Source organism: Furipterus horrens, unplaced genomic scaffold, assembly GCF_987537825.1.
Source record: "Furipterus horrens unplaced genomic scaffold, mFurHor1.1.pri manual_scaffold_7, whole genome shotgun sequence".
NCBI lineage: Eukaryota > Metazoa > Chordata > Mammalia > Chiroptera > Furipteridae > Furipterus > Furipterus horrens.
The window spans coordinates 133,980,980-133,993,882 of NW_028327177.1; the positions used below are offsets into that span (position 1 = coordinate 133,980,980).

Sequence of the window (12,903 nt, forward strand, 5' to 3'; positions counted from 1 at the left end):
GCGCCATGCACCCTTACCTCTGCCTGCCACAGCCTGCCCCCCTTAAATACATGCTGACTGGTGAACAGGCAGCCAGAGGCTGTGCGAGGGAGATAGAGGCACAGTGCATCCAGAACTTCTCTGCTCAACCTGGCTTCCTTGTGTTTCCTCACCCCCTGGTCCTCTGCCTATCTCTTACAATGGTTCAAAATTGAAAATATGAAAAGGCTTTTATTTTTAAACTTCACCTAAGAATGTATTTATTGATTTGAGAGAGAGGAAGGGGAGAGAGAGAGAAACATCGTTGTGAGCGAGAAGCATCGGTCAGCTGCTTCCCGTATGTGTCCCGACTGGGAATTGAACCTGCAACCTAGGTATGTGCCCTGACCAGGGATCGAACCTACAACCTTTTGGTGTACGGGATGGCTCTCCAACCAACTGAGCCACCCAGCCAGGGCTGTAAAGGCTTTCTTATTCATACACAAGCAAATACGTGAACGTGTGTGTATATATACACGTGTATTTTTTTTCCTAATGTTCTCTTTAAGCCATCATTCCCCGGCTCCCACAATTGAACTAGACACCTTCCAGGGGGTAAAAGATAAGGGCCTTTATCTCTGGGAGACTCCTCTTTGGAGGTAGTTCCCAGTCCTATAAGAATCCTGACTCCAGCAAGGTTGGGGTGACCACCAACTGTGCTTCCACAGCCTGTGGTGGAGAGAGACTGTCCTGTGTTCTTCTGTTGTCATGGAGATTGCCTAGGGTCACTTGGGCTACTCTGGGAAGCTGGCATTTATTTGTAATCTTGGCATCATCTTTGTGGTTGATTCTTTGATCAGAGTAAGGATCATAATGCAACTCTTGGGTCCTCCATAATTTTTCTGCATTCTTGAATTGTCCTTGGTGCTGAAAAGGAAAGGCATTTACACCCTTGGTGGGCCTCCTGGCCCTCGGGCTGCCCCTGGGACTCCCCGGGATTGCCCACCACCAGCACCAGGACCTAGAGGAGAGAGGAGATCATCGGAGTCAACAGGCTGGCTGCATGGGTCCGGGGACCGAGTTAACAGATAATGCAGACTGGGTCCTTGCAGCTCTCCTCACTTACGCCCCATGGCCTAGCATGGGCTGGTTGCTAGAAGGGACTTGTGTGTCCCTTTGGGTATTGCGACGATGTTCAGAATTTGGGTTCTATTGAACTGGGTATGAATTGTCTTGGGTGTGGCAGTTGGTGGAGGGGGGTGGGGGGATACGGTCTAATGTTTGGGTAAAGCTCTGTCCTGTGTGCTGGGCCTGAGGTTTTCTTGGTTCTTGTGATGCCTGTATCTGTTTGTCACATAGTCAATAAAACATCCTCTGATTCTGCAAGCCAGAGTGGACTCTTTTTTTCATCATAGTCTGTTCTTGCCAGGGAGCTGAGGTGTGAAGGTGGAGCCAGGCAAGGCTGGATTAAACATTAAAGCAGCTGTTATCACAGCCATGAGGAGCCAGTAACCCAGGGCCAAGGTGCATAGCTCTCCGCTGGTCTCAGGCTGAGGACGTGGTGACCAGTAGTCATGGCTCAATTTTCCCAGGTCCTGGATGAAATAGGCAACTTCGGTCGCTTTCAGGTACAGCTGCTGCTGCTGCTGAGTATCCCCAACTTCCTGAGTGCCTTCTACATGTTTGCCCAAGTCTTCATGGTTCTGGATGAGACCCACCACTGTTCAGTGGCCTGGGTCAAGAATAACACCTTGAACCTGAGTGCTGCTGAGCAGCTGTCCCTGAGTGTGCCTCTGGATGCTGCAGGCAACCCTGAGCCCTGCCGCATGTTCCGGCCACCCCCTGATGGTGCCAGTCTGGAAGACATCCTCAGCCACCGCTTCAATGAGACCCAGCCTTGTGAGACAGGCTGGGACTATCCTGAAAACAGGCCCCTGTCCCTAAAGAATGAGGTAGGCTGCCTTTGGGGCTGTCTGTCCACCTGTTTCCGGTTGTCAGTTCCTGAGCCTATGCTTTGCCCTCTGTCCCTGGGGTTGCTGCCTTTGTCTTGCCCCCATGCCCCTATGCCTGAATGATTGACCACTGATACACCTGCTTGTCTTTTCACCAACCATCCTGTTTCTCTCTTTGTCCTCTGCTCTCTAGCCCTGTCTACCCCTCTGTCCATTTTCTGTGGTCTCTCTGCCCATCTGGCCATTCATCTTAGCCTGTCTTTTTGTCTGTCCTTCTGCCTGTCTACCCAGCTGCCTGCCTTTCTCCCTGTCCCCTGCTGTTTTACTGTGTGTATGCTTTTCTCTCTCTCCCATGTTCTCACCGGTCTGTTCATTTCCCTTTGTGTTTCAGCCTGCCCCTCCATGAGTGCCTCCTTACCAATCTACCTGTGTCTGCCTGACTCTCCAGTACTCTCTCTTGCCTTGTCCACTCATCTGCCTTTCTGCTCACTTGACTTGGGCTTCCTGCCTCTCACCTTCACTCTCCCGGTCTCTGCCTGCCGACCTCTGGGATGCTGGAAGACACCCATGACTTTAGGACCGGTCCCATTATATACTGGGCATTTGCTTTTGCTAATAAATTCATTCTCGTGGAGGGATCCAGACAGAGAAGCAGGAAGATTCCCACTCCAGCTGCCTCAGGTTAAAAAGACGCCTTGGGAAGCATCTAGGCCCACTCTGTTTCTTCCTAGATGGTGGGATGAGGCTCAGAGTGGGCATAGGACTTTGCCAGGGTGACATCATCGACTGACTGTGGGTCCGGGGCTCTCAGTGGGCTCCTGCTTCCCAGGTCCCTGCAGGAGCCGGGCGTTCTTGAGAGGATCTGTGGGGCTCTAACCTTTATGGTGGCAAATCCTGAGCCTTTGTGGAGAGGGTAATCTGGAGTCAGAGATTAAACAGTTATTTTTCCCCCTGTGGGTAGAAAAAACCTTTTTCTTTTTTTTTCATTTTTAAATCGTTTTTATTTTTCAGTTACAGCTGACATAAAAAATATATTAGTTTCAGGTGTATACCCCGGTGATCATACATTTATACAACTTAACTACATTATCATTCTAATAAATCTTACACCCATCTGATACCATACATGTTTATTAGGATGCGATTAACTGTCTTCCCAATGCTGTACTTTATTTACATCCTCATGACTATTGGGTAACTACCAATTTGTACTTCTTAACCTTTTACATTTTTCCCCCCCAACACCCCTGCCATCTGGCAGCCATCAACATGTTCTGTGTATCTGTGATTCTGTTTCTGCTCTGCTTGTTTATTTTGTTTTTTCGGTTCAAATGTTGACAGATACGTATTTATTACCATTTTATTGTTCATTTTTTAATCTCTTTTTTCTTTTGTTTTTCTTAAAGAAGACCCTTGAACATTTTATTTAATACTGGTTAGGTGGTGAACTCCTTTAGTTTTTTCTTGTCTGGGAAGCTTTTTATTTGTCCTTTTATCCTAAATGATAGCTTTGCTGAGTAGAGTGATCTTGGTTGTAGGTCCTCACTTTTCATCATTTTGAATACTTCTTGCCAGTCCCTTCTGGCCTATGAAGTTTCTGTTGAGAAATCAGCTGACAGTCTTATGGGAGCTGCCTTGTAGATAACTAATTGCTGTTCTCTTGCTGCTTTTAAGATCCTTTCTTTGTCTGTGACCTTTTGCATTTTAATTATGATGTGTCTTAGTGTAGGCCTCTTTGGGTTCATCTTGTTTGGGACTATCTGTACTTCCTAGACTTGTGTGTCTATTTTCTTCACCAAGTTAGGGAAGTTTTCTGTCATTTTTTTCAAGTAAGTTTTCAATTTCTTGCTCTCTCTTCTCCTTCCAGCACCTCCATGATGTGAATGCTAGTACGCTTGAAGTTGTCCCAGAGGTTCCTTACACTATCCTGATTTTTTTTTTAAATTACTTTTTCTTCTTGCTGTTCTGATTGGGTGTTTTTTGCTTCCTTATATTCCAAATCACTAATTTGACTCTTGGCTTCATCTACTCTACTATTGATTCCCTGTAAATTGTTCTTTATTTCAGTTAGTGTATTCTTTATTCCTGGCTGGTCCTTTTTTATACTGTTGAGTTCTCACTAAATTCTTTGAGCATCCTTATAACCAGTGTTTTGAACTCTGCATCTAGTAGACTGCTTGTCTCCATTTTGTTTAGCTCTTTTTCTGGAGTTTTGTTCTGTTCTTTTTTTGACTGTTTGTTTTGGCAGCTTCCCTATGTTTGTTTCTGTGTATTAGGTAGAGCTGCTACATCTCCTAGGCTTGGTCGAGTGGCCTAATATTATAGTAGGTGTCCTGTAGGGTCCAGTGGCAGAGCCTCCTCGTTCACCTGAGCTGAGCACTCCAGGTACACCCCCCATGTGGCTTGTAGTCAAGCCTTGATTGCTTTTGGCACATCAATGGAAGGGATTTACCCCTGGGCCAAACAGCTTCAAGAACTGGTTGCAACCACCAACCACCATAGAGGATCAGCTATGCAGGAGCCCACCCCACACAGCTGGACTTACTTAAGTGGGGCTCTGGTGCCCATTGAGTTCACCCCTTGAGTGTGTCACTTGTAGAGGTGGTTGAGTGGTGATGTTTCAATATGATCTGAAGCTGTCCATGAGGTGCACTGGCTCTGGGGCCTCCTGGGAGGTAAAGTCCAAGGACAGCCACCACCTGTGTTCTTCCTGAAGCCACCCGGCATGAGCTGCAAAGCGATCTGCAGGTGGCTGCTCCTTGTGCTGGGCTTGGAGGTGTCCAGGCAGGCCCAGGCTGTGAACCCAGGCCGGCTGCTGCTGCGGGACCTAGGATTAGCTGCTTAATCTCTCCCCCACCTTAGGGGAATAGTAGTAAGTCAAGGATTGTTATCAAAATGACATGAGATAATGGGAGTAAAGTGTTAGGCATAGTACCCAACACAGATTAAGCACTCAAAGGGCATTAGTCACTGTTGTGAAGCTATCTCTGTGAGCTCTGGAGGACAGTCACATGTCATGTTCCCCCACAGACATTTGTGTATGAACCTGAGCTGTGTGCAGAGGGCACAGAACTCCCTGAGGGACCCCCAAACCAGTGGGATTAGGGGTGATCACAGGTACTTACTGTGTGGGCACATGCAGTAGACATAAGTACAGTTATATGGGCACCCATCTTTCTCCCAGGGGTTTCTCAGTCCGTCTGTCGGATTTTCTGTGTGTCTACGGGACCGTTGCCCCCAACACCACCCCCACACCCCCATATGCATGTGCATATGCACTCCTCTGTCCCAACTTCCTTCCGCAAGGGGTGTGAGAGGACCCCTTCGTATTCTGATTGCCTGTGAATGATGAGTTTCAGGGGGATTTTGCTTCCAGGTGTGAAAACTTGGGAGGCCCAGGTGGGTCACAGGGGTGTCCTGGCTGTGCAGAAGAGGCCCCATTTGTCAGGGAGCAGCAGTTAGTGCTCTGCCACAGGTCCCCAAGCTCTGCATCCTTAGTGTGTCCGTCACTTTCTGTGGCATCTCCAGACCAAAAGAAACACGTAACAGTTTTATGTGTGCAGCAATTTTTGACCCTGCAGACAACTTAAGCATTTATGTCCTAACAATGTAATAGCTGTTTTTAAAAAATAGGGCACATACATTAAAACTTCACATTTTTATTTCATTCTCCTTTTAAAATTTACTTTTTATTGTTTTTTTCCGCCGTCCCTATTTATCCCCCTTAAATCGTCTTCTACTTCCATGCCCCCACCCCCCATATTTCATTCTTAAGTAAATACAATTAATAGGATGTGTGTGTCTTGGGAATGGCACAACTTCTCAATCCTTGAACACCATCACCCTCGTTTTCTGATCTACTTTGATTTTTCACAGCAACTGTCAAAAATACAACTTCCCACAGATCTGAGGTCACTGAAAGGGAAGAGCATGATCTCACGTTGAAACAACAATCCTGAGCTAGGAGTTGTTCATGTGGTATCAGACAGATGTTGAGGACTGGCTGTATTTTCCTTCAATATTTTAAACATCATGCTATGCCCCATGAGTTCACTCCGGTTCCATGGGGTAACTTGGCACACAGTTTGGGAACTGAGGGCATCTGCCCTGGGACGTGTACAGTGGGTGGCCTGGACAATAAAGGACTTCCCCCAAGCTGTCCCAAGACTCACACCTGCCTGTGTCTGCCTCAGTTCAACCTCGTCTGTGATCGGAAGCACCTGAAGGAGACCTCGCAGTCGGTGTACATGGCTGGGCTCCTGGTGGGCGCTCTCATCTTCGGGCCCCTCTGTGACTGGTGAGAACCTTGACCCCCTCATCCCTTACCTGGCGTGTTCTTAGGCGTCTGGCACAGGGCTGAGCTACTCCCTCACGCAGTTCCCCCACGGTGGCACCCTGCGTCCTCCCTCCCACAGAGAACCCAGGGCAGGGCTGGGTCTCCCTTCCTTCCTGCCCCACCTCGAGATTCCCTCCTGGACATGTCCCCTTGTTACTTTAGGATTGGTCGCAAAGTCAGTATCCTGATACAGCTGCTGCTCTTCGCCCTCATTGGCCTGGGCACGGCCTTCATGCCCAGCTTTGATCTCTACATAGTCATGCGCTTTGCTGTGGCTACGGCTGTCGCTGGTTATGCCTTGACCAATGTCACCTTACGTGAGTAGCTGGCCCTGAAGCTTTCAGCTGCAGGGTGAGGCCTTGGGCACTGGCCTCATTCCCCGCACTGCCTGAGGGGCCTTGTCAGGTACCCACAGCTAAAGGGGTCACCCCTGCGCTTCCCGGGCTGGGACTGAGGCTTTAGCCTTGACAGGGGGCTCCTGGGGAGACAGGGCCTGAGAGGGCAGGGTCTGGCGCAGCCTCAGCCCCTCTGTTCACAGTTGCAGAGTGGGTGGGGCCCTCGCGGAGGACTCAGGTCATGGTCCTGGCCCAGTGCGGATTCTCTGTCGGGCAGATGGCCCTCGCTGGACTTGCCTATGGCGTCCGTAACTGGAGGCTCTTCCAGATCGCTGGCACTGCACCCGTCTTGCTGCTCTTCTTCTACTTCTGGTGAGGAGGTACCTCCCGGAGCAAGCCGCCCTAGGTTAGCCGTGCCCCCGTGAGGTCGGAGTGGAGCCCTCACGTTCGCCTTGTGGGACCCTCAGAGCCGCGTCTGGGAGAGGAAGCCTGCTAGGGCTGTGGGGTTCCATGTGCACTCAACAGCCAGGAAGGCTCCTGGGGGACTGAGCAGGCTCTAGGACTCCATGGCCCTCGGTCACGGTCATTCCTGACCCACAGGGCTCTGCCGGAATCTGCCCGGTGGCTCCTGACCCGGGGGAGGGTCGAGGAGGCTAAACAAGTGATCCAGAAGGCGGCCGCAGTCAATAGACGGAAGCTCTCCCCAGAGCTGCTGAGCCAGGTACCAGAGCAGGGGACCCTGCCTGCCCTCTAATCTGCCCCTCACTGACCACTCTGCTGGCCCCTCACACGGCATCTTCCTCCCAGCTGGCCCCAGAGAAGACAGGCCCCTCAGGGAATGCCCTGGATCTGTTCAGACACCCCCAGCTGCGGAAGGTGACCCTGATTCTCTTCTTCGTCTGGTGAGGGCACTGGGGCCCATGCCCCTCCCCAAGGCCACAGCCAAGCGCTACCCCTTCCGTGGTGTGTGTCCATGGCATGTGGGATGGTGGCCTCTGGCTGGGATGGGCTGTGCGGGAGTGACGGGGGTCTCTCCCTGGCTCTGCTGCTCTCTCCTGTTGTGACTTCTGGCCAAGGCAGGCTCTCTCTCTGAGTGTGAAGATCACCTCACCCAGAAGTGACAGGGATCCTTGGATACTTTGTAGGTTTGTGGACAGTCTGGGGTACTTTGGCCTGAGCCTCCAAGTGGGGGACTTTGGCTTGGACATCTACCTGACGCAGCTCATCTTCGGAGCAGTTGAGGTCCCCGCCCGCTACTCCAGCATCTTCATGATGCAGCGTTTTGGCCGCAGGTGGAGCCAGCTGGGGACTCTGGTTGTGGGTGGCCTCATGTGTATCACCATCATCTTCATCCCAGCAGGTACCAGGACTGGCTCTCCCCTGTCCCCACTGACCCTCACCCAGCAGTGGCCCGTTGCTTCTCTTTCCGGAGGGAGGGCTTCCCTGGGGCTCGGGTACAGAAGGGGTGAGGAGTCCGGGTGGACAGGGCAGGGAGCAGGGCCCGGGCGATGGGGCCGTCCGCCCTCCGTGTGGCTGACAGGCATCCCCCACCAGATCTGCCCATAGTGGGCACTGTGCTGGCCATTGTGGGGAAGTTCGCCACAGCTGCCGGGTTTACGATCTCCTACGTCTACTCTGCGGAGCTCTTCCCCACCATCATCAGGTAAGACTGCTGGCGCGGCTCCCGCTCCGCTGCTGCCGAGACACTGATCTCGGTCATCCCTCTTCCACCGTCACCACCCGTCCTCAAATAGCTTTCCAGGCTGGCTCTGGGGCAGTGGTGCTCACTGGGGTCTAGCACCCCAATGCAGTCTAGACCCCAGGGTGTCCCCAGGCTGGTGGAAGACAGATAGGGAAGTAGGCCCTGTCCTGGCCATGTCAGGACGGGAATATGGAGTAAGTTTAAGAATGAATGGTTCAGAAGGAGGAACTGTTTTGGGGTGGGGGTGAGGGCGGTATTCAAGAGGTGCAACCTTCGACCTGAAACTGGACATATGAGCAGGAGGGCAGCTGGCTGACCGAGAGGCCTGGAGGCGGCAGGAGTGGGGCCCTTGGCTGGGCTCTCAGGAGTTCAATGTGCAGGAGGAAGGCTGGGTGGGCTGGGTGAGCCAGGAGGCCCTGTGGCAACTGTGGGGCCGTCCCAAGGGGTCTTCTCCCGAGGAAGTGCTAAGGCAGCGCTGTGGGCCGGCGTAGAGGCCGGCTCTGCTCAGGTCGCGCTGGCCTTCCCCCAGGCAGACAGGCATGGGGCTGGTGGCCATCTTCTCGCGGATCGCAGGCATCCTCACGCCGCTGGTGATGCTGCTGGGCGACTACCACGAGGCCCTCCCCATGGTCATCTACGGCAGCCTCCCCATCGGGGCAGGACTGCTCTGTGTGATGCTGCCGGAGACGCGCGGCCAGCCCATGAAGGACACCATCCAGGACCTGGAGCAGGGGCCCCCCCCACGGTGAGATGCTGGCTTTGTCTGAAGCCCAGGACCCTGGCTTCCCATCAGTGGCCCCTATGTCAGAAGCCCAAGCCTCTACCTCCCCATTTGTCCACCGTCACTTAGAGACCAATGTGGAGGGGAGGTTAGGAACTACAGACGTCTGACTGGCTTTGGGGAAGATTCTCCTCCTTTGGGGCCGGGTGCGGAGGATGCTGCTATGGGACCAGTTGGTCAGCCACTGATGGCTGTTTGCTCCCTGTAGGGCTCAGAAGGTAGCACCCTCTGAAAAGGACACGGAGGCCTCAGGAAGAACATCCCGCCTGGGGGTGGCTGTTATGAGCAGCACGTACTTCTGATTTCATCCCCCGGACACAGCTGGGCCCTGCGCACCAGACCAGCTTTGCCGACGGGGGCGACACACCAGGACCTGACTCCAGCACCAGCACTGACTGCCCAGCACACTCCTGGGGCATCTGGGACAGGGCCTCCATCCTTCCATCCCCTTTCTGATCCCCAGAGCCTCACCCCCAACACCCTCTTCTGGGTTAGGGCCTTGGTCTTAACTTGTTCTCTGATGGTCTTGTGGGGGGTATGGCTCCCTGATCCCCTCAATCCAGGTTCCGCCTGACCTCTATAAACACTGTCAAACCCAGAACAGAACACCGAGGCAGGGCCTTTCCAAGTGTATATGCAGGAGGTGGAGAAAACCTGTGAAGTTGAGTTCTCTGTCCCAGCAGGAGACCGAAAAGGCTGAGGGTCAGGAGAGGTGGCAGTTCCTTCTAGAGGCCGGACAAGGCCCCTCTGGCCAAGGCGGGGGTCCCCACAGGACATTGGATCCTGCTGAGAGAAGACTCGATGTCCAGTGGAAATCAAAGCTTCTGTCTTGCGTTTTCTTCAAAGATCCTCCACCCCGCTGCCCACACTCAGCTCACACCTTATCCACGTGGCTCAGGGACCAAGGGGAGGTGGACTCTGTTCCTCTCTGTGCCCCTCCTCCCTTTCACAGTCTGCTGCTTCTGGCTCCTAAACGGCCCAGACAGGTCTTTGGGCTGCAGCTGGGTGGAGTTCCTTCCAGGTCCTGCTTGCTAATCATTAGCATGCGCTCACGGCATCTGGAAGTCTGCTCTTCCACGGCCATATTTGCGGCTGTCCAGCGACCCTCTCGGGACCTTTGTGTTGTTCCTTAATTTGACCCGTGTGCGTGCCACTGACTGCGGGACCCTCTGCAGCGCCTGCTCCCAGCATGGCTCCCCCATCGTCTCTGTCAGGTCTGGCATACGTCACCTTCCAGGGCAGCCCTCAGGTGTGGTCCCTCTGGCCAGGCTAGCTTGCCCAGTAGCCACATGGCCCACAGGAAGACCATATATCCTTGTGCCACCAAGAGTATGGAAAGAGCTTGGTTGGCCACCACCCCTTCCGTTGCCCGGCCTTCGCCGGCATCTCAGCTGATCCCTCTCCTGAGAGAGAGGTTCCGGTCCCGTGTCGTCTCAGGCAGCCTGGTCCCAAAGAGGGTTCTATCAGAACCTCCCTCCCTCAGCTCCCCTTTTCTTATGGCGCCTGGAGGTGGTGGCAGGGGCCGGAGAAGCTTTCTTGTCTTGGTAAACCCAGCATGGAAGCGTCCAGCGACTCTCTTTCAAATACATGGGTAGTTGTTACAGTTCTCCGCTCTGAAGTGATGGACAAAAGTAGTGTTCTGCTTCCTGCTGTGTACCCCATCATGGCATCCCAAGCTCAAGTCTTCCCTTGGGGACACTGAAAAGCCTTTCTTGGCACAATGACACCCAGGCTGAAACTGCCAAGGTGAGAAATAAAAAACCCAGAGCGGAGAGAGGAAATAGTCATTTCAAAGATAAAGGTGGTTTTCAGCTCTAAGGTGTGGACACCTGCATCCCTTTGAGGCACTGTGGTCCTGTTTCTGGAAAGAGACCTCAAAGCGACCCTTTTACTGACATAAACAGAAATGCAGAATTCACCTACTGCCTCTGGGCAAGTGTTCAGAGATGTTCGCTTCTTTAGGGACTGTGGCCCACTGGGGAGAAGGACTTCTCTCGGGATGCATTACAGCATGCCCTGAGGCTCCTTCTGGTCCCCGGGTAAAGGTTCGCGTTTTGGCAGCTGCCGCTGGGAGTTCAGCAGCTGCGGCCTCAGAGAAGACATGCAGGCCTGGTGTGGACTCTACTCTGAGGAGCCCCGGGCAGCCGGGGAGGGGCTGTGGCTATTCTCCCTGGGCTGTAGGGGACAGCCCAGCTCTCTGGTCCGCTTTGGGGAGGCTAGTGCAAGGCTCACACCTCAGGCTTGGGTGCGGGAGCCCCCCCTACTCTGGGCCTCGGGCTTCCCGTTTTCAAGTGGATGATTTCATAGTTCCCTGAACACTAACCAGTCCAGGACTCTAATCTTGGGGGCCCCGGCTGGGTGTGAAAGGCATCTGGCTTCAGCAACCTTCCCCCGGGATCCAAGGGGATAGGAAGGGAGGGTCACCCTCCAGCCCTGGGTCATTGCCAGGCATGGGGCTGGGCTGAGTCCTCGCGCGTGGCCCTGACTCAGACACCTCTGGACTTTGCCTCACTCACTGTCCACTCAACTACTCATCTGTCGGGAGGCCCGCACGTCTTACCCTGCCTTTGGGAACATGCTGAACCCAGAGATGGACAATTCTCTGTAGCTAGGAAACTGCTCCCAGAATCTCGGACGGATGCCAGAGATGAGGAGAATGCTATGTTGTTAGACAGGGCAGCCAAGCTCGTGCGCAGGGCTGGGAAGGGAGAGAGCTACAGGCCAGGCGAAGAGAAGGCAGGCTGGGGGTGCAGATGTGCTTTGGGGGGTGTGCAACTGCCTGGACTTCTGGGTTATTTTTTCCTTATTGGGGGTGACCAACAAAATTTTACAGGTTTCAGGTGCACGATTCCACACCCCATCATCTGTACATTGTATTGTGGGTTCACCACCCCAAAGGCTTTCTGGGGGTTGGAGCAACCAGACCCAGGTGGGCATTGTAAGGCCATATCCTTAATTTTGAACTTGTTCTGAGGGCAATAAAAGCCACTTTTTCTGTAAGCATGAGGGAGGCTCAATGAGATTTGTATTTTAAAAATTACTCTCTATCTGAAAAAATGTGTTGGAATGGGCTAACAGTAGAAGCAGAGAAACATGAAATGAATTGCAGATATTTATGACCTCCATTTTTCCTCCCAACATTCCAATGGTGAAATGGGGTGATGGCCATGGGACTGGAGAAAGATCTGGCTCTAAGAGCAAGTTGGGAGGTGAAGACCCTTTGGTTGGTTGCTCCCCTGGCCAGAGCCCTGGGCATACAGGTTAGCTTCTCAGTTTCCCTCGCTTCTACCCAGGAGAAGCCCCCTGACCACTGGGCTCAGTGCCTGCCCTCCTCTGAGAGTCCCCTGAGACTGACCACTGTATGATGCACCTTGTGTTTACTATGTCACTGTCAAATGTCTAAGGCATCCCCAACACTTCCATAGGCATTTCCTGTACTTTGTCACTGTCCTCACTGGCTGCAACCCACTGACCTGGCCCTAACTTCACCCAGTTCCAACCATGGCCTCAACCCGAAGTCTCTGAAGCTGCTGCTCCAAACTTAGCAGGAACCCCATGTCCTCCGTCCTTTAGAAGGGTGCTCTGGCTCCTGCCCCTTCGGCTGGTGACACATCCTCTCCTCGCCAGGGCGCTGGGCTCAGAGCCCCTTCGCTCCCCATCGCTGCTGCTCCACCACTTCAGCCTCTCTTCCTTGTAAAAACCTCCTCTTGTTAAAACCTATTGCTTCCTGGCCCCCACCGCCTGCCACCTGGCTCACACGGCCTCACTCACCTAACGCTACCTGGTTGCGGGTTGTCCCTTCCATGCCAGCTCCTGCCATCAGCTCAGGAAAATTCCTC

The 12,903-nt window shown here is 53.2% G+C and overlaps 1 protein-coding gene across 1 annotated transcript; it reads left to right on the forward strand.

Annotated features, from left to right (window-relative positions):
* Window positions 1-1,512: 1,512 nt before the first annotated feature.
* LOC150005266 (solute carrier family 22 member 13-like) lies at window positions 1,513-10,045 on the forward strand. Its single transcript, XM_090283046.1, has 10 exons — window positions 1,513-1,910; window positions 6,104-6,207; window positions 6,409-6,563; window positions 6,785-6,953; window positions 7,182-7,302; window positions 7,389-7,483; window positions 7,727-7,941; window positions 8,136-8,244; window positions 8,813-9,028; window positions 9,273-10,045. The coding sequence occupies exons 1-10, from the start codon at window positions 1,533-1,535 to the stop codon at window positions 9,364-9,366; spliced, it is 1,656 nt and encodes a 551-aa protein (XP_090139172.1). The 5' UTR covers window positions 1,513-1,532; the 3' UTR covers window positions 9,367-10,045.
* Window positions 10,046-12,903: the final 2,858 nt, after the last annotated feature.